The sequence below is a fragment of the Carcharhinus amblyrhynchos genome, chromosome 14 (genome assembly GCF_965287045.1).
Source record: "Carcharhinus amblyrhynchos chromosome 14, sCarAmb.v2.hapA, whole genome shotgun sequence".
Taxonomy (NCBI): domain Eukaryota; kingdom Metazoa; phylum Chordata; class Chondrichthyes; order Carcharhiniformes; family Carcharhinidae; genus Carcharhinus; species Carcharhinus amblyrhynchos.
Genome location: NC_137337.1, coordinates 1,578,163 through 1,597,668, shown reverse-complemented (window position 1 = coordinate 1,597,668; position 19,506 = coordinate 1,578,163). Strand labels below are relative to the sequence as shown.

The window sequence follows — 19,506 nt, the reverse complement described above, 5'->3', positions numbered from 1 at the left end:
TGGGATTGTTGTCAGTGTAGGTCAAATGGCCTCCTTCGAGTATATAAGTGTAACCTGCCCCATAGTTTATCCTTTGTGATGTTTGGTGCAATACTTTGGAGAAAGTTTGACTGAGGGTTGTACTTGTATTCAGGTTTCTTTGCAAAAAAGATCACATTCCTTTGTACACTGTAACACTCACTCATGCATGTGCATTTGTTCCCTTACACTATCCTACATTGCAAAGTGATTGCGAGTACAAATCCTGACTGACTCTTTCCCCTCCCCAGCACTGAGGCAGAGTGGCTGTCACACCGAACTCATGTCATTTAGCACAGAGTTAGAGACTGGCCTGTACAGCTTAGTGCTACACCAGGCCATGCATTTGAGCTGAGTTAGTGATTGATTGTGCTGCCATGAACAGCAGCTGTACGGGGAAACAAGTTGTGTTTACATAACTAGTTTCAATGACCCAAAGAGACTCTAAGTTGGTAAAAAAGATTATTGATCAAATTAGATCTTCAACTAATGATCACACAGTTATGGTACGCTGCTGTGTTGGTTGTAATTGTTTCTCATTCAAGGGTAGTTTTGTGGCTGAAGTTCTTTTATCTGATGGTGCACAGGAAAATCACAGATTGTCTTGGGACAGAGTGTGTGGGGAATATCCCAGCCTGATCCAAGGACACTTTAGAGGTGGGAATCAAGGAGGTGATGTTGATACATTGAGGCTTCTTTCAATGGTCACTGATTCATTACCCAAAGGGTAATTGAGCTGTGAATCTGAGTGAGTGACAGTTTCATTGTCTGTTTCTCCAACAGGAACTGGTGATCAGGTTCTTGAAGAGAGCAGCCAGTAACCTCCAGCAATCAGTAACAATGACGCTGCCCAGTCATTGGCTCCCTATCTCTGAACGTCGACATATCCTGGCACAGCAGCTCGGGGTCTTTCTCCGCAGCTACAATAAGGTACAACCTTACAGGCAGATAGAATCAGTCGTGAGGTCAAGAAATATTTGACCTCAGTAGAAAGATAGTAAAACAGCCTCCATTCTCATATTATCCTTATATAAACAGAAATTATTGTTTTGTTGTTATAGTGGAAATGTAGAACTCTCAGCTTCCCCACTCCACTACTAAAAGGCTCTAGGCAATTGCTGTCAATTTAGATCTTACAAGACTGACATCTATTGATTATTCTTGTGTGAAACTATCAAGGGATAGGGAATAAAGTTGGGTCGATTGAGATGAAGGATAGGCCAGCCATGTTATAATCAAATAGCAGAACAGATTCAAGGGGTTGAATAGCCTGCTCCCTTCCTATGTTCTCATTAAATTGGCAACTGACACAACAAAAAGATTTATATAAAATTGGAAATAATACGTGAAGTAAGCAACTGATATGGCGCACAGTTGAGCTAAATTCTCCCTCAGTATACCTGAATAGGCGCCTGACTGTGGCGACTAGGTGATTTTCACAGTAACTTCATTACTGGCATTGAGCTTGCAACAAATCTTCTGCCCAGCACTAGATGAATAGAAACACAATCACCTCATGCCGAAATCCCTTGAGGAACCTCCTCAGTCTGGGGCCTGTGTTATAGAAACATTTTGACCTAAGCTGCATGGCACACTGCTGAGGTCAGACCAGTGCATTCCTATCTCTTTGGACAGTTCTGAATGGGCTGTGGTAGATTGTGTAGAAAATTCCTGTTAATTCAGCTTTGGGTGACACAGTGGCACAGTGGATTAGCACTGTTGCCTCACAGGGCCAGCGATCTGGATTCGATTTCCGGCTTGGGTCACTGTCTGTGTGGAGTTTGCATGTTCTCCCTGTGTCTGCTTTAGTTTCCTCTGGGTGCTCCTGTTTCCTCCCACATTCAGAAAGATGTGCTCGTTAGGTGAATTGGCCATGCTAAATTCTCCCTCACTGTACCTGAACAGGTGCCGGGGTGTGGCAACTTGGTGATTTTCACAGTAATTTCATTGCAGTGTTGATGTAAGCCTACTTGTGACATTAATAAATAAATTTTAAATTGGGAATCCCAGACAGAATGCCATACAGCTGCTTGTGCAGGAAATGGAAGAATACTACACTGATGCGGTATGGGGTACTTGCGCAAGCACATTCCTGAAAATAATGAAACTCACTTTACTCAGAATCAAAGTGGAAATTATTCCAGAGCTTGTATCCCTTATCTTGCTTAGCACCAAAATTGACAAAATAATGTTTCAGTAATACTTCAAAAAAAGTTCCAAACAGGATGATTCACTTCTGTACACATCCTTTCTTTCTCTTACTTTGCACGTTTCTTTCTTATTTCACTCCCTCATCCTTTTTTCTCTCTCTCTGTTGTTCTTTCTTTCTATGTATTATCAATTGCTCATTCTTTCCTTATTTTCTCTGAGGCAGGCTGCGGTAGAGATGAGTGGATAGGACTGTCAACTTCTTGCTCAGCCATTTATAGCTAATAAAGGGAAGTCAGTCAAACATAGATTTATTTAACACCTAATCATGTCTCTCAGACACATCTCAAATGTTTCACAAGCAAATAATGATCCTAAAATACAATGAAAGTTGTTATGTTGCTGAATGTAGCAACCGTTGTGCAATAGCAAAGTTCTGAGAAATAGCAGTCAGCTGAAGGCCAATTAATTTGTTTTTGGATACATTGCTGGTGAAAGGAGCATTGTTTAGGAGACCAGGAAAACTTCATCAAATCCCAGAATGTTTTACAGACAAGCCCCATCAAATAGCAGGTAGTTTTGATAGTGCAGCACTTCATCAGCACTGCACTGCAAGCATCAACCTGGATTGCATGCTCAAAATCTGGAGTGGGATTTGAGTCTCCAAAGCTCTGTGGATGAAGGTTTAAGCAAGGGAAAAATACACAATGGATGAAGAGGGTTTTTAGATTGTCCTCAAAGGTAAGCTGCAAAGTGGAATGAGCGTGCTACTGGGAGCTTGTCGTACCAATTTCTGAATTCTAAATGCAGGAAACAGATCGAATGATTAAGAAAAGCCAGATGGATCCTAAGCCGGAGACCTGCATCCAACAGGAAGACTTCCAAGTATTTGTCAGTAAAGCCAGGTGAGAGGAATGGAAAATGCATTACATTGATGTGGATAATGGGGATTTGGAAATGATTGCAGTCTCTTGATTCACATGCTGCTCAGTCCGAGGCCTCTGCATGTTGTGAGGGTGATGTCATTCACCGTTATCGTGCCGAGGCCAACGTGAGGTAATTCCTGAGATTCAGCTCCAAGAAGATTCTTTTGTTTCTTTTTGGAGAGAGAATTTTGGAAAAGATTGGGGAGTGAAATGTATTACTTAGAATTCTGAGACAGGGGTTAGGGTTCGACTCTGTGTTCCTGCCAATAGTCTGCTGGATTTCTGAGGTGTGCTTGAGCCAAACTCAACAAAAGTCAAGGTCTCTTGACCCATCAGCCTTGTTCTTACACTTACACTTGTTCAGACCCATCTCCCCACATGGTGTCCCCTCCCACTGACCCACCCTCACCCCCTTCCTTGTTGACCCAACCCCCTCCTGCTTCCTCACCCCCATCTCCCTCCCATTGACCCACCTCCCCTGTCCCGCTGGCCCAACCTTATCCCCCCTCCTATTGATCTCCCCCCCCAACTTCCCACTTGCCCAGTCCCACCCCACTCCTCTGCTGACCCAGCCCCCGCCCCCACTCAAGGTGTGGGTCTTTTAAGAAGCTTTATACTTAAAGCAGTTTTGAAAGAAGGGGAAAGCAAGGCAGTGGTTGGTAACATAAAATGGTGAAGTGAGACAGCACAAGAGGACATTATTCACTCATCATGTCTCTGCTTAGAGGGAGAGTAGATAAACAGTCAGGAACTGAGTTGGGAGGTGGTTAGAAGAGCCTTTGAAATACCTTTGGTGGGAGTTGTTGTGGAGTTAAGGGGAAGACATGATTTGCTTTTCTTCCTAGATGTCGAATGATTTCCTGGCTTTTTACAGCATTTTCTGTTTTTATTTTAGATTTCTGAGTTTCCTAGTCACTGAGTTTTTGCTTTTTGCCTGTGCCATTTGCTTATGAAGCATATTGTATTAATTGTTAAAAAAACGGTTTACAGTGAGAATGATTTGGAAGAACTGCTCACAATCTACACACACAAGAATAAATCAGCCAGTGTCTTCCTGGGGACCCAAGCCAGGAACTGGAACCAGAATATCAAATCCACAGAAGGTGGGTGTCTTTACTGCCTTACTTCCTGTTGTCATATTTTTGTTGCACTTTTGTGTCAACATTTTCCTTCATAGTTTCCTTGGACCCCCATTTATAATGAGAATTATTTATGTAATGTACAGAGGTTCAAGCATTTCTTCACCACTCTATCTCATCCTTGCCAAGTGTTAGCCTATTACTTTTAATGTAGTCACTTCTCAACCTTGCAAGTGGATGATGATTGACTGTAACGTGATATTTTTAAGCCATTTTACTTCATCAGAAAATACTGAAACATCTGTGCCACTATCTGGTTTGAATTCTGTGGACTGTCTACTTCTAATTTAATGCTCCAATAATTATCTTCTTCTTTGTTAATGTCTCCAAAGAGGGTTATTTGTTTATACTGTGACTCTTCCATTTCTTGGGTATTACATCATTTTGTGGTTATCTCTTTCTTCCAATGAGCAAGGAACTTTGGATCTGCAGGTTATTTTAAAAAGCCCTAACTTCCCACCGATGTAGTGCTAAGTTTGCTCTGCTGGGCATTCTTCCTGCCTGTGCAAGATTTTCTTGCCATACTGAGTCCTGTGTGTCCTTCTACACACCTGACGAAGGAACACCGTTTCTGAAAACTTGTGGGATTGCTATCAAATAAGCTGGTTGGACTTTAACCTGGTGTTATGAGACTTCTTATTCTGTCAAGAAGCCAATTTTGTATCCATTTAGATACCTCGCCCTGGATCCCGTGAGATTTAACTTTATGCAACAACCTACCATGCAGTACCTTGTCAAAGGACTTGCTAAAGTCCATGTAGACAACATCAACTGCACTGCCCTCATCTACCTTCTTGGTTACCCCTTCAAAAAACTCAATTAAATTTGTGAGACATGATTTTCCACTCATAAAGCCATGCTGACTGTCCCTAATCAGTCCTTGCATCTCTAAATGCCTGTAGATCCTGTCTCTCAAAATACCTTCCAACAATTTACCCATCACAGATACTTCATCATCTGAGAAATTACGAATGGTGCTGAACATTGTGCAATTATCGGCAAACGTCTCTACTTCTGACCTTATGATGGCGGGAAGGTGATTGATGAAGCAGCTGAAGATTGTTGGGCCTAGTACACTGTCCTGAGGAACTCCTGCAGAGATTTTCTGGGACTGAGATAATTGCCAACAATCACAGCTGTCTTCCTATAGGGAAGGTATTTCTCCAACCAGTGGAGGGTTTCCCCTGGTTCCCAGTGAGGACTTGTTGATGCCACACTTAGTCAAATGCTGCCTTGATGTCAAGGGAAATCCCTCTCACCTCACCTCTTGACTCCAGCTCTTTTTTCAACATTTGAACAAAGGCTGGAATGAGTTCAGGAGCTGAGTGGCTGTGCTGGAACTCAAACCGCTGCACACAAAGCTCCACCTACCTCTCTTCAGATCAGCATATCCTTCTATTGCTTATTCTTTATGTACTTATCTAACTTCCACATGGATTTGTGTGAAGCTGGAAAGATTACTGCTTTGTTGTGAATGTTAAGTTATAATTTATATGTTATAGAATATAATTTTTAGTGTTTGGAATTAAAATTTTATCTGTAAGTAAATGGAGGCATCCCATTTTAAACAAACTTGGAGTTAGCTACAGTAAAATGCTAGCCTTTGTATTATTTCTTAAATGATCAGTTGTAGAAGTGTAAAACTTGAGCAATGAATGAGTCATCCTTTGCCTCGTAAGGGATTTACACTTACTTCAATAAAATTATACTCATACTTCCCAGATCAAAATAAGGTAAAAACCAGATTGTAAACAAGAGAGTTCCTTAACTGGGATAGAGGGTCATAAACCTCCATTAGGAATCTAAATTATTTATATGGGTTACAGAATCATAGTTGTATTGAAAGTAAATATAATTGGTTTGCATTTCTGTTTGAACCGTCCTAAAGCATGCCAGGTTCCCATACAGGTACTTATTCATGTTGGAGCTTTGTTTAGAAGGTTATTTTGTTTAATTTATGTGTGTATGTCTACTGACAACAAGCAGTTCAGTTTCAGAATTCTGTGGGTCATATGGACTTGAACTAATTGTGTTTCTCTCTCCGCCGTTGCTGCCATACCTACTAAGTTTATCCAGCGTTTTCTATTATTAGCTCGGTTTGGGAATAAGACTGAGGCAGTTGTAGCTTTGGTGTGGACTACATCTCACTAGGTGGTGATATCAGCTAGGACTGCATAGAGTCCTAGAGAAAATACTAACATAATCATTCATTGCATAGAATGTGCTTAGGGACTCAATCTCACTTTGCATTTCATGAGGGAAAAGCACATGGAAGATTTGATCTAACTAGTAGCTAGTGGAAGAAATCTACTGTGGTCCTCATAGAGCTTTGTGGCAGAAGGAATTCAGCAGTATTAGCTGGAAAGCTGTGGGAAGGCAGTTGTGTCTCTGCTGCCAACCTGAACAAGAAGTTGAGACATCCACAGTCATGAGGTATGAAAAGAAAAGGTGGTGGGTCATGTAGCTAAAAGGTGAATAGAAGAATACCCATAGAATCTCAGAGGGTAGCTGGAACATTTAATTGGAACATTAAAGTGAATTCTGGAGGACTGTGACATACTTTTGGGTCAGTCGCAGGAAAAGTGAATGAACCTTTAAGACTTTGTAAGATAAGGGACCTCTTGAGGGGAAGTAAAAAATAAAACTGAGTTTATAGCTCAAGTATTTGTAAGCTATAGGGTTGTGATAATAGTGCTTGCTTATTTAATGTCTCTCTGTGCCACAGCTCTGTTGGCTAATTGCTGGGTGTTTGGATTTTTTTCTTTAAATATTAATGGCCCCTAATAGAATTGTAACAGTCTGTGTAAATCATGCTTTGTGCCCTATTTATCTTTACCCTTCTTATAGCTGAATTTCTACAGGTAATTACAATTACCCTATCATTTCATCCTATTCTGCAGAACCAGCTGTACCCAAAGAGGAAGATTCAAGTGCCTCAGATGGATCTGGTGATGGATGTGTCCATGTTACGGAGAACTCTTCGATGCAGGACTCCTCCAGTTGTCATGTTCATCCTCTGCACACAGCTTTGCAACAGGAAGAAAACCAGGCCCTGCCCACTTCCTTACCCACCTGTATGACTCCAGTTCAGGATCTGACTGCTTTGCTGGCTGAGGCAATGGGCAGGACTGGCACAGGGGCCTGCAGGCCAGACTCAGCTACCCCGACATGTCATCATCCACTGCATCCAGGCAGACTCCAGCGACCGACTTCCAGCACCCTCCCTATTGCTTCACCATCTTCCTTCCAGGCAGCTGCACAGATTTACAACCGGAAGCTATCCCGACCAGTCTCGGCCACAGTTGGTGAGTACACGTGGAACTGAGAGAGCAGCCTTACCCTTCTCAACTCAGCTTCCCCAAGATATAGATATATAAACAAATATATACTTAGAAATATATAGTGACAGATTGTTTGGCAATGCCTGCACCGTGTTAGGTGTACCTAGTTTGACTGATGGGTCACTCTGCCAGGCCTTCTTACATACAGTCTCATATAAGGCATGAACTGCCAGGACCAAAGTGATCCTGATGAACTGGCCTGCATAACAGTTAGTTACACCTTCACACATGAGTCCCGTCATGTCTGCTGTCATAATCTAACTTGAGGCAAGAGCCTGCATGCACGAACGGTTTGTCAACTTGAAGTACAGTCACTTCTGTGACCAGGTGCATGTGTGTGTGTCCTGGCGGCTGGAAGAGGTTCTGCTCGGCTTCCCTTAAGCTCGCCTCTTTTTTTGCCCCTCCCACATTTTACTCAGCATTTTGGACAGGGAATTCCCACTGGGCAACAAGGACAACGTTTGAAATAGAAACCACAAAGATATAAATTATGTGAGGCAAATCTCCCACCACAAGAATCAGTTGAGAGAAATGGCCCCAATACCGGTGTCTTGACCTTCTTTGAACCCTCTTACCTTTGCTTGTGTGTGCTCCTCAGTTCTTGGAGAGTAAGCTGGAAAAAGGCACAGGAGGTATCATAGCAGCATTCCTGTGTTTAGAATGTGGTAATTAAGATCTCACCTTGCCAATTTTGCTGTCCATGGTGATGCCTGTTATGTGGAAAAGGGTCAGAGAATTGACATTAGAGGGCAAAGCCTGCTGTGTAATATTTTCGCTCACTCACCCATGCGCCAAACCCCATGGAGAGGTCCATTCCTGCCCTACCATCACTGCCTGCTTTGACTGGCTATTGGCAGCTGCCCAGTTGGTTCCTGCAACTGACCCCCTTTTCATTTCCTCACATTGTACTATGGGTAAAAGACAAGATGTAAATGTGCATACCATCAGACTGTCTGACCATCTGGGCACTGGTCTTAATGCACAGTACAATCATAGGAACATAGAAGGAGTAGGCAATTGGTCCCTCCAGCCTGCTCTGCCATGTTACTAGATAATGGCTGATCTCCCTCAGTGCCATTTGCCCTGTACCCCTTGTTGAATGATTCATATTGTGGCTTTGACCTCTCTGCAGGGTCGGGTGTGCGATGCCTCCACCGGCAGCGTCCAGGAACAGTTGGCATACTCGGGGAAGGTGATCATCATCCCACTCCAAGTGAAGATTTGAATCATGAAGCCATTTCCATCGTGCTGCAGCGTTTGACAGCAAAGCAGAAAGCTCGACGATACTCGGCCTCCAGTCATCTCAGTCTCCTAACACACCAGGTGTGTAATGCCTAACCTCAGCACTCCATAGCATCAAGCTGCAAATAATAAATAGAACATAGTCTGAACCTTCGGACCTGTGTACAAGGTGAACAGTTCTCAGCTAAAGCTTAAGTGCGCTACTCAAACAGACAAAAATGAGATGGTGGGAATCTGGGCTCTTACCATCCTGATTTGATTGAGTGTAGAGAGAGTATTTTGATGTGTATAACACTGTGGTACAGTATTGTTGGGCAGAGGTATGTCATTTATAACACAAGGGCACTGTACATGTGGGTACAGGTCTGTCACTATAAAACAGGGATACAGTACTGGGATGGCTCTAGCACTGTGTAACATGGGTACAATATTGGTCGGTAACACATGGGTACAATATTGGTGGGTAACAATTTGAACAATATTGTTCAGTATGCCATTGGGATAGATGAAGAAGGTGATACAAAGAGCAAAGTTGGATCTGAAGTATAATTTTTTTTATAAATTGGTACCAAGAGAGCAAGCTGTCCTGAGTCAGCAACGACTCCATTAGCTGGGTGATGTGAGCTGAATGGATGACCACCACATCCCCAAAGGCATGCTCTATGAACTTGCTATTGGCACAAGACCAACAGGTCACCGCACCTGCCATACAAGAATGTCTATAAGTAAGACCTCAAATTGAATCAATGAATGGAAAACTCTTGCTGCTGTCAGGGATGCCTGGCAATGAGCACTCAGGAAGGGTATGGTAAAAACAGAGAACAAAAGAAATGATCAGATATTGTAAAAGATAACCGACTGGAAAGAAAAAATATCAGTCAACTTTGGGCCACTGTTCAGTTGTACAGCTGCGGAAGGGACTGTCACTCGTTCATCAGCCTCTACAGCTAGTACAGATGATCTACAATCCAGAAGTGACATAGATCCGAGGCGCAGTATATTCTCTCCACTACAGTTGAATGCCAAAAGTAATTAATTTAATCAATGTTGGTACGCACTGTCGGAAAATGGCAAGGATATCAGAAAATCCATGAATTTGGAATATTTTCTGCTGGTTATATACCTTAAAAGCTGTGGGAAAATGAAAGATGCTTCAGGCAGGGACAGTTTGTCTATGTTACTGGAACTAATGCTGTTGATACATTGATGAGCTGAGCAACACAGCAAACAAAACATGAAGGGATTTGAATAAGGTGTTAAAGGTTCAAAGGAAGAGACTACTACCAAAACTCTGCCACCCCGCCCGCCATGGAATTGGAGTGGCGAGTGGTGGACAATGGAAATGTCTATTGACTTTGAGTGGAATTTTCCAGTCTCACTGAAGCAAGGCTGTAAAATTCCATCCATTGTGTGAAGAAAAGGTTGTAAAGTGAGTGTATTTTTTATTTACACTCCCAAACTAGACTCAAGAAATGCAGGTAATTAAGTGTGAATTCTAAAGAGGTTAACTCAGATAAAAGGTCAAAGGAAGAAGCTATATATAAGGAGATGGTTAAAATTATGCCAGGAAGCTATTTATTAGATCTCAGCTAACAGCAGAAATAAATGTAAAATTCCCAGCAAGCAGTGTCTGTGAAGAGAGCCTGTCTTGAAAAGCAAGTTGTTTTTTCTACCTCTAACTGCCTCGTGTGGTGGCCATTACTGGATTTCTATAGTTTTAAGATCTATAAGGTGTTGTGGAACATTCAGGGAGAATTAGCTCTGAAGATAGTGAAGATTGTTTGGAACTGTGTAAGATTAGGGATACTATGTATAGCTATTGTCTTAGTTAAGTATACTTCCAGTTTATTTTATTGTTCTTTATTTAAAATAATTACAAAATATCATCATCTGGATTTTAAACCTATCTTGACAAATTGGGAAAAATACAGGAGAGGGTAGTTGTCCCAAGTTTCTCTTCTGGGATTTGGAACAACTGGCTGATTTACCATCACAGTAAAAAGTCTGACAACACCAGGTTTTAGTCCAACCTATTTATTTGATAAATAGGTTGGACTAAAACCTGGTGTTGTCAGACTTTTTACTGTGTTTACGCCAGTCCAACGCCGGCATACCCACATCATGATTTACCATCAGCCATGTCCTTAACACAACAAGTGGACCCAGTAACAGAGCTGGAAATTAGCTGGTGACGTTGGTCCTATTACAGTTTTTAAGAAGTGTACATTTTATTGTGAGATATTTGATGAAGTTTTAATAGGTTAAAAGTAAAAGTCATGGACAATTTGAACAATGGCTGGGTGAGACTGTTTCACAGAGTGTGTGGGCTTGAGATGCATTTGGTATTTTGAAGGAAAAGTGATCAGTGTTGACTCTAAGTTGGCAGCTTTTACTGGAGAAATTTGCATTGCCTGCACATGTTGATACAAATTTCAGTGATGGTTTTGCCTGGGAGGGTTCATTAGTAGACTGTTTCTGAAAATAATCCACATTTTGGGGCAATCTTGCACTTAGTACATTTTTCACCTGTGTTAGAATGAATCATGAGTAAACTAAATTCATAAGTTTATTGACTATCACTGTGGAGGTAAACAGAAGAGCTATGTTATGTACAGCAAGGTGCCATAAGTCAGTGTGATATTTACAAAGAACAAAGAAAAGTACAGCACAGGAACAGGCTCTTTGGCCCTCTAAGCCTGCACCGATCATGATGCCCTATCTAAACTAAAAGAAAATTGTAATGAGAGAACTTGAGAGGATGTCCTAATTTTTGACTGGTATCATGAGCTGAATGCGCACAGGACCTCGGTTTATCATTTTACCTGATGATTGCTCTTTCTGATACTGCAGCACTCCTTCAGTGGGTACATTGAATTATCAGTCGTGGTTACAAGCCCAACTATAAGTTTAGGTTGACAAACTGTGACTACTGAGGTACAGTAAGGGTCAATGCTTAAGACTCAGTTATTCGCAATCTCTATCAATGTTTTGGATATCGGGATCAAATGTAATATTTCCAAGTTTGCTGATGACACAAAACTTAATGGGAATGTGAATTGTGAGGAGGATGCAAAGATGCTTCAAGGAGATTTAGTCAAACCAAGTGAGGTTCAGTCATCGAATGATGTGTTCAAAGCAGAGATTGATCGATTTCTAGATTTCAGTGAAATTAGGCGATATGGGGATAGTGCGGGAAAATGTTGAGGTAGAAAATCAGCCATGATCAAGTTAATTTGTGGAGCAGGCTTGAGGGGTTGAATGGCCTAGTCCTGCTCTTATGTTCCCATGTCCTAAAATGGTCTCACGGCTTGTTGAGCCACGCAAGAGATTGAAATGTTCCTAAACCACAATGTAGATACTGTCAGCAAAATGTCTAACTCGAAATCTGTGGAGTTCTGGAACCAGGGCAACACCTGAGAGGGTCCCTTTATTTCTACCATCCTGACAGACCTCAAACCTTTGTCTTTGTCAATCAGAAAATTCAAAGGAATGTATTTAATGACCAGAAATTGAACAAAAATGTTTGAGGTGGACTTAAAACGGGAAATCCACAATTGTCAGAAAAGTGAAAAATACACAGAAAATACCAGAAATAAACACTGGCAAATGTTGGGGCTGTTCATTCGATCAGTGAGTTCCCACTCAATCATTCCCAGAGTTTCTCCGCTGGGAATGTTCCTGCTGAATGAATCCCAAAGTTTCTCCGCTCAGAAGCTACTGGACATGCTGTGTATTTCCAACATTTCCTGATTTTAAATTTGGGCTCAATCTGTTTGGAGTGAGCTTAACGTTTTGTCATTTTAAAATTCAGCATGAACGTGCAATTATTTTAAAGTGAAAATTATAGTTTTTGCAACAATTCAAAAATATGTTGTGACTAATGTTATGTGGGGAATGTTGAATTGAAACTTGGGAGCAGTGGCTCTCCAACTCCAAGATCATATCCTGGAAGACATTCACCATTTTTCCCCTCAACCAGTGCATGGTTCGGAACCTTAAGCGTGGGACTGTGCCTGTAGCAGGGCTGCTCTGTTTCTGCTTAGCAGTTCAAGCCATGTTGGAGATCTTGGGTCATGTACTCACTGGGTGTTGGTTCATTAGAGGCACACTTAAAACCTTCTTGGCAATGTGGCAGTTGCAATAAATTGCCCAGGATTGCCCTCCCCTCCCCCAACTCTACCACCTCGACACTATTTCCTCCCCTAAAGGTACAGTGTGTAGTCCTACACTGGTTGGCTATCTTTTGATTTTTTTTCCATTCATTTGTGGGACATGTTTATTACTTCTAACCAGCATTGATTGCCCGCCTCTACTGGACCGAGGGCAGTTGAGAGTAAGCCACATTGTTGTGGCTGTGGAGTCACATGTAGGCCAGATCAGCTAAGTACACCAGATTTCCTTCCCTAAACGGACATCAGTGAACCAGATGGGTTTTTCCAGTAATCGACACTGGTTCCATGGTCATCAGTAGATTCTTAATTTCAGATTGTTTTTTATTGAATTCAAATTCCACCATCTGTCATGGCAGGATTCAAACCTGGGTCCCCAGACCATGAGCTGAATTTCTGGATTAATTTATTCCCCACTACTTAGGGTAAGGAGCAGAGGCCAGCCTGGGTGATGTCTTGGGCGATGGAATGGCCTTCAAACAGCCCAAGTTTATCACCACAGATGATCTAAGAGTAAAACCACAAGCTTGAGCATCTGAGCTCCATTTGTAAGGCTCTATTTCCCTTCTGAAATGTCAGTGCCCTAATTGTTTAGCAGCACCACCTGCTCTGAGACTGGACCACACGCACCAGAAAGGCTCCAGGTTCCAGCCCTGGTTTGTTCTGCCTTTGTTGAAATCACCATGCGCAGCTGGTGGTGTTCACTGCAAACTACCACCAGCACCACCACCACCACCATCCACCCCGGCAATAGGGGACTGGGAAACCCGACACTTTCCCTTCAGGTTCCCCACCTCATTCCTCCACTCCAGATCACTAATGAATGATTCCTAATGAGTCAGAATTAAAATGCCTATGTTCCTCAGTCGATTAGCTGTCAACATTTACTGCCTGGGTGTGCATGTGAAGAATGGCGTCCTTGGGTGAGGCTATTGAACCATACCCCGGCAAACAGCGGGATGAATGGATTGTTTAAAAAGAAAAGTTTTGTGGAAAGTCCTGCCTGGCTGACTTGGCTTGATTCTGGAGAAATTATTGATTAATGAGTGGTTTCTAAGACAAAAGAATCTACGGTGAAATGATAAATCATGAACTAACCTTTCGAGTGGTTTGTGGCGCATACACTACAACCAGCTAGCAAATTCAGAGCATGTGTGGTCTATTCTCTGATGTTTAATCTAGGGTGCTGCGGTACTCTGCGATTCCTAGTACTTGCCTGGAAGTATGCAATGAATGAGCTGAGGTATGAGGAGTGTGTCCACCCAGCACTGACTCACCTTGTTATTCTCAGTTTAAGGATCCTCGCCAGGGGATCGAATGAGAGATGGAATAAGACCACACAGAAAATTTGATGAATACCTTCACTGTAAAAAAAGACATACATATATATCTCAGGTTACTGAGTCCAGTTTGCTCAGTATTGGAGATTCTGTTTGCCTGTAGAAATCATGTAGCAGCGACTTTTTAAAGTTTTCATTTTATCTCTTTCCTTTACGGATAGCTTTACAATTTATTAGCAAGGTGTCAGCTGTAACTCTTTGGATGCCACTTTCACCTTTGAGTCAGAACGTTGAGGGCTCAAGTTCCATATCAGAGATTTGAGAAGATCATTCAGGCGATAACTCAGTGTGGTACTGAAGGAGCAGCATATTGCCAGAGATGTCATCTTCAGATGAAATGTTAAACCAAGCCTTTGTCCACTCTTTAAATGGACGTATAAAATTCCACAGCATTATCTCAAAGGAGAGCAGGGAAGTTTAGTATTTATATGTCAGCCAACATCTGCTCACTGCCACTGATAGGATTTTGCTGTTGTTGTTCACAAGATATGGGCAAGGCCAGCATTTATTGTGGACCCGATTTGCCTTGGATGGTGTGGATGTGCTGGTTTCTTGAATCATTGCAGTCCATGTGGTGTAGGTAGCCACAGTGCTTTTAGGAAGTGAAGGCTGGGTGTGCCTTTTGTTATGATCTGGCAGGTGGTAAGTGTTGTGTAAGCCAAATCCCACAAAGGGAAACTTGACAAGCAATCACAACTGTTCTCTATTTATATATAACCATGAGAAAAAACGTGTACGTAGGTCAGGAGACACAAATTCCAGTAAAACTAATAGAGATTTAAAATATTAAAATTAAAACATTTATTAACAAAAAATAAATAAATCTTAAACACGCAAGACACTTTAGGAACTTTCAAGCGGTTATTGGATAGGCATATGGAGCACACCAGAATGAATGGGAGTGGGATAGCTTGATCTTGGGTTCGGACAAAGCTCAGCACAACATTGAGGGCCAAAAGGCCTGTACTGTGCTGTACTGTTCTATGTTTCTATGTTTTTATTACATTTACACATTGAAATTAGTCATACAGAACATTTCCCCAAAAGATTCTTCTTTGGTTAGACTTACAAATAAACAACCATTTTGGGAACAGTCCTTAGAGATATATAATCTATAAAATTCCAAGGCACAATCCACTAGTTCATAGAGTCCATACAGTCCAGCAGAAGGCCATTTGGCCCATCAAGCCTGCACTAACACCAATTCCACCCAGGCCCTATCTCTGTAACCCCATGTATTTATCCTGCTAATCCCTCTGACATTAAGGGGCAATTTAGCATGGCCAATCAACTTAACCACAGATTTTTGGAGCGTGGGAGAAAACTAGAGCACTGGAGAAAACCCATGCAGACACAGGGAGAATGTACAAACTTCACATAGACAGTCACCCAAGGCCAGAATTGAACCTGGAACCCTGGCACTGTGAGGCGGTAATTCTAACCACTGTGCCACATTGTTGCCACAGGGCAGGTATTTCACAGGGCTTCTCTTTCTCTCACTCCCACTCAGATATGGAAATTCCAGACTTTAGAACAAAATTAATACTATTTGGTATATCCATTCACTTCTCTGGGGTGGCTGGAGGCTGCTCACTTCGCTTCTTCACACTTCTGTCCTAGTACAAACACTGTCTGCAGGATATGGTCACACCTCAACACATCAACCAACTGCGGTTTAAATATATTTTTCTCTTTCGTCTTTTCCCATTGTTCTTACCTGTTTTTAAATTTGCCTTTTCCATTTATTATGTTTTCCTTATGGCCACCATTTTCAGGTGAAATAAAATGTAATAACTTTGCCTTATTTTCTAAGTTGCAAACTCTTCCTTACCTCCCTTTGAAATTTAACAGTTGAAACACAAATCTTCACTTATCTCCGAATGCAAATGTCTATCCATGTCTTATTTACCTGTAGAACATCCAGCTCAGCCCTATTCACTTTAAATGCCTGCCTTTTACACATAGCCCTTTTGATATCCTCAACTTTGTAGATACTCAGTTAAGAATCAACCATATTATTGTGTGTCTGAAGTCACATGTAGACCACTCTGGATAAGGGTACTAAATTTCCTTCCCTAAGGGACATCGTAAACCAGATAGTTTATTACAACAAACTAGTAGTGTCATTATCATCATCACTGAGACTAGATTTTCTCCTAGCTATACTTAATTAATTAAATTTAAATCTCCAGCTGCTGTTCACAACATTTCCTATCTTATAACAGTAACTACCTCTTCATAAAGTATTTGTTGACTGCTGTTCTGATATGGCAGGTGGTAATTGCCGGACTGTCCAAATACCAAAGGGAAACTTGGACAAGCTATCACAGTGATTTGCCATTTGTATTTTATACAAGAAAGTATTTGCACTGAGGTCAAGAATAAGAACTCCAAAACCACTTTTGGAGATTTTAAATATTAACCTATTTATTAACAAAAAGAAATAAAAATTTAAATGTACAAAATTAAACTTATAAAATTAAAAATAGCTCTGCATACATTTCCTAAATGATTTCTGCTTAGTTAGACTCACAATTAAATATCCCTTCTCAGGATAAAATTATAGATTTGAGTCTATAAAAATCTAAGTAATATTATCACAAGACATCCACTGCTGCTATAGGGGGTTTCTCTCATTCAACAATACAAATTCAAGACTTGTATCCAAGCCTTACAGACACAAAACTCTTCGCTGTGAAGGTGGCTAGGGCTCACACTGCTTCTTTTCCACAACATTCTCTAAGCGCAGCACATTTATCAAGATATCATAGCCACTCCTACTGATACTGCTTCCAACCTCTTCTGCCTTTTCAGGAAGAGTGTTCCAGAGACACGCAACTTTCTGAGAGACACAATTTCTCCTTATCTCTGTCTTATGTGAATGACCTCTTATTTTTAAACAATGGGCTCTAGTTCTAGATTCTCTGACAAGAGGAAACATCCTCTCCACATTTACCCTATCAATACCCCTCAGGATCTTAAAGGTTTTGATCAAGTCGCCTCTTACTCTTCTAAACTCTGGTGGATACAAACCTAACCTCACTAACGTTTCTTCATAAGACACCATTCCTGGTGTTAATTGAGTAAACCCTCTCTGAACTGTTTCTAATGCATTTACGTCCTTCCTTAGATAAGATATAATCACTGTACACAGTACTGCCGAGATGGCCTCACCAATATCCTGTACAACAGAAGCATAATCTCCCCTTACAATAAATGATAACATTTCATTAACTTTCCTAATTTCTTGCTGTACCTGTATACTAGTCTTTTGTGATTTATGCACTAGGACACCCAGATTCTTCTGTACCTCAGAGCTCTGCAATATCACCATTTAGAAAATATGCCTGTTTTTTATTCTTTCTGCCAAAATGGACAGTTTCACATTTTCAAACATTATTCTCCATTTGCCACATCTTTACTTACTCACTCAGCCTCTCTATATCTCTTTGTAGCCTTTTTATGTTCTCTTCACAATTTACTTTCCTACCTATCTTTGTGTCGTCAGCAAATTTAGCAACCAATCCTTCAGTCCCTTTATCCAAGTCATTATATAAGTTGTAAACAGTTGAGATCCTAGCACTGATCCCTGTGGCACACCACTTGTCACATTTATATCAATTCTCTGTTTCCTGTTAGCTGGCCAATATCCAATCCATGGCCAGATGTTACCCCCTGCACCACGATGTATAGCTCAAAATGATCTGACTAGGGCAGGCATTATCCCGCAGGCTGTATTTCTTCTGATGCACCTATTTCAGCACCAACCTCACATGTTGAACAAATGGCTGGCATCCCATTTACCAGGTTGTTGATAAGACCCATCTTATAGAGCGTGGAACTATGAAGAATCCAAAAGCATATTTTGATCAGTGAAGATGGGCTTGCAGTAAACCGTAGTGGAGAATCCCCTGGCAGATTTATTAACTAGTATGTCAAGGAAAGGAAATGAATTTGACTGCTTCATTTCACAGGTGAATTTGAGCACAGGATGGAACCCATCAAGACATATAAGGAAATTATTTCATATAGCTGCGGATTTAAAAATAGCACCATGTCTTCCTTTATATTGGTATTCTTGCGAAATTGTCTTGATGAGTGCAAAATGAAAACCTTCTACAATTGTCTCTTTTCTCAGCAATAGTTACATTCAGTACTGCAGCGCACCTATTTGAACAGTAGCTGTTTATTAATAACACACAATTATGTACATACATACAGGATATCGTCCTGACTAGGTTTGCCCTTCATGCCAACTCCTACCAGACTTATCTATTTGTCCGTAATATGGAGTGTACATATGACAGAGAAGGAGGTGCTGGAAGTCTTAAAGCATCAAGGTATCTAAATCTGCTGGACTTGATGAGGTGTAGCCCAGGACATTGTGGGAGGCTAGGGAGGAAATTGCGGGTCTCTTAGCCAAGGTATTTGAATCATCGATAGGCACGGGTGAGGTACCTGAAGATCGGAGAGTGGCAAATGTTGTGCCTTTGTTTAAAAAGAGCTGCAGGGAAAAGCCTAGGGAAAATTGTTGGAAGGTATTTTGAGAGACAGGATCTACAGGCATTTAGAGATGCAAGGACTGACTAGGGACAGTCAGCATGGCTTTATGAGTGGAAAATCATGTCTCACAAATTTAATTGAGTTTTTTGAAGGGGTAACCAAGAAGCTAGATGAGGGCAGTGCAGTTGATGTTGTCTACGTGGACTTTAGCAAGGCCTTTGACAAGGTACCGCATGGTAGGTTGTTGCATAAAGTTAAATCTCACAGGATCCAGGGTGAGGTATCTAAATGGATACAAAATTGGCTTCTTGACAGAAGCCAGAGAATGGTTGTAGAGAGTTATTTTTCAAACTGGAGGCCTGTGACCAGCAGTGTGCCTCAGGGATCAGTGCTGGGCCCATTGTTATTTGTCATTTATATTAATGATTTGGATGAGAATATAGGGGGCATAAGTTTGCAGATGACACCAAGATTGGTGGCATGGTGGACAGTGAGGAAGGGTATCTCCAATTGCAGCGGGATCTTGATCAATTGGGCCAGTGGGCTTACGAATGACAGAATGGAGTTTAATTTAGACAAATGTGAGGTAGATTGAACCAGGGCAGGACTTACTCAGTTAATGGTATAGCGAGGGGGAGAGCTACAGAACAAAAAGACCTAGGGGTACATGTTCATAGCTC

The 19,506-nt window shown here is 41.5% G+C and overlaps 1 protein-coding gene across 4 annotated transcripts in view; it reads left to right on the top strand.

Annotated features, from left to right (window-relative positions):
• ttll5 (tubulin tyrosine ligase-like family, member 5) overlaps positions 1-19,506 on the top strand; it is a 291,222-nt gene that overhangs the window by 148,367 nt on the left and 123,349 nt on the right. For all 4 annotated transcript variants that reach the window (XM_080202142.1, XM_080202144.1, XM_080202141.1 and 1 more), the window contains exons 23-27: positions 802-948; positions 2,977-3,071; positions 4,083-4,195; positions 7,132-7,536; positions 8,705-8,895. In XM_080202142.1, the coding sequence (XP_080058268.1) occupies positions 802-948; positions 2,977-3,071; positions 4,083-4,195; positions 7,132-7,536; positions 8,705-8,895 (951 nt within the window). The remainder of the gene's footprint in view (positions 1-801; positions 949-2,976; positions 3,072-4,082; positions 4,196-7,131; positions 7,537-8,704; positions 8,896-19,506) is intronic.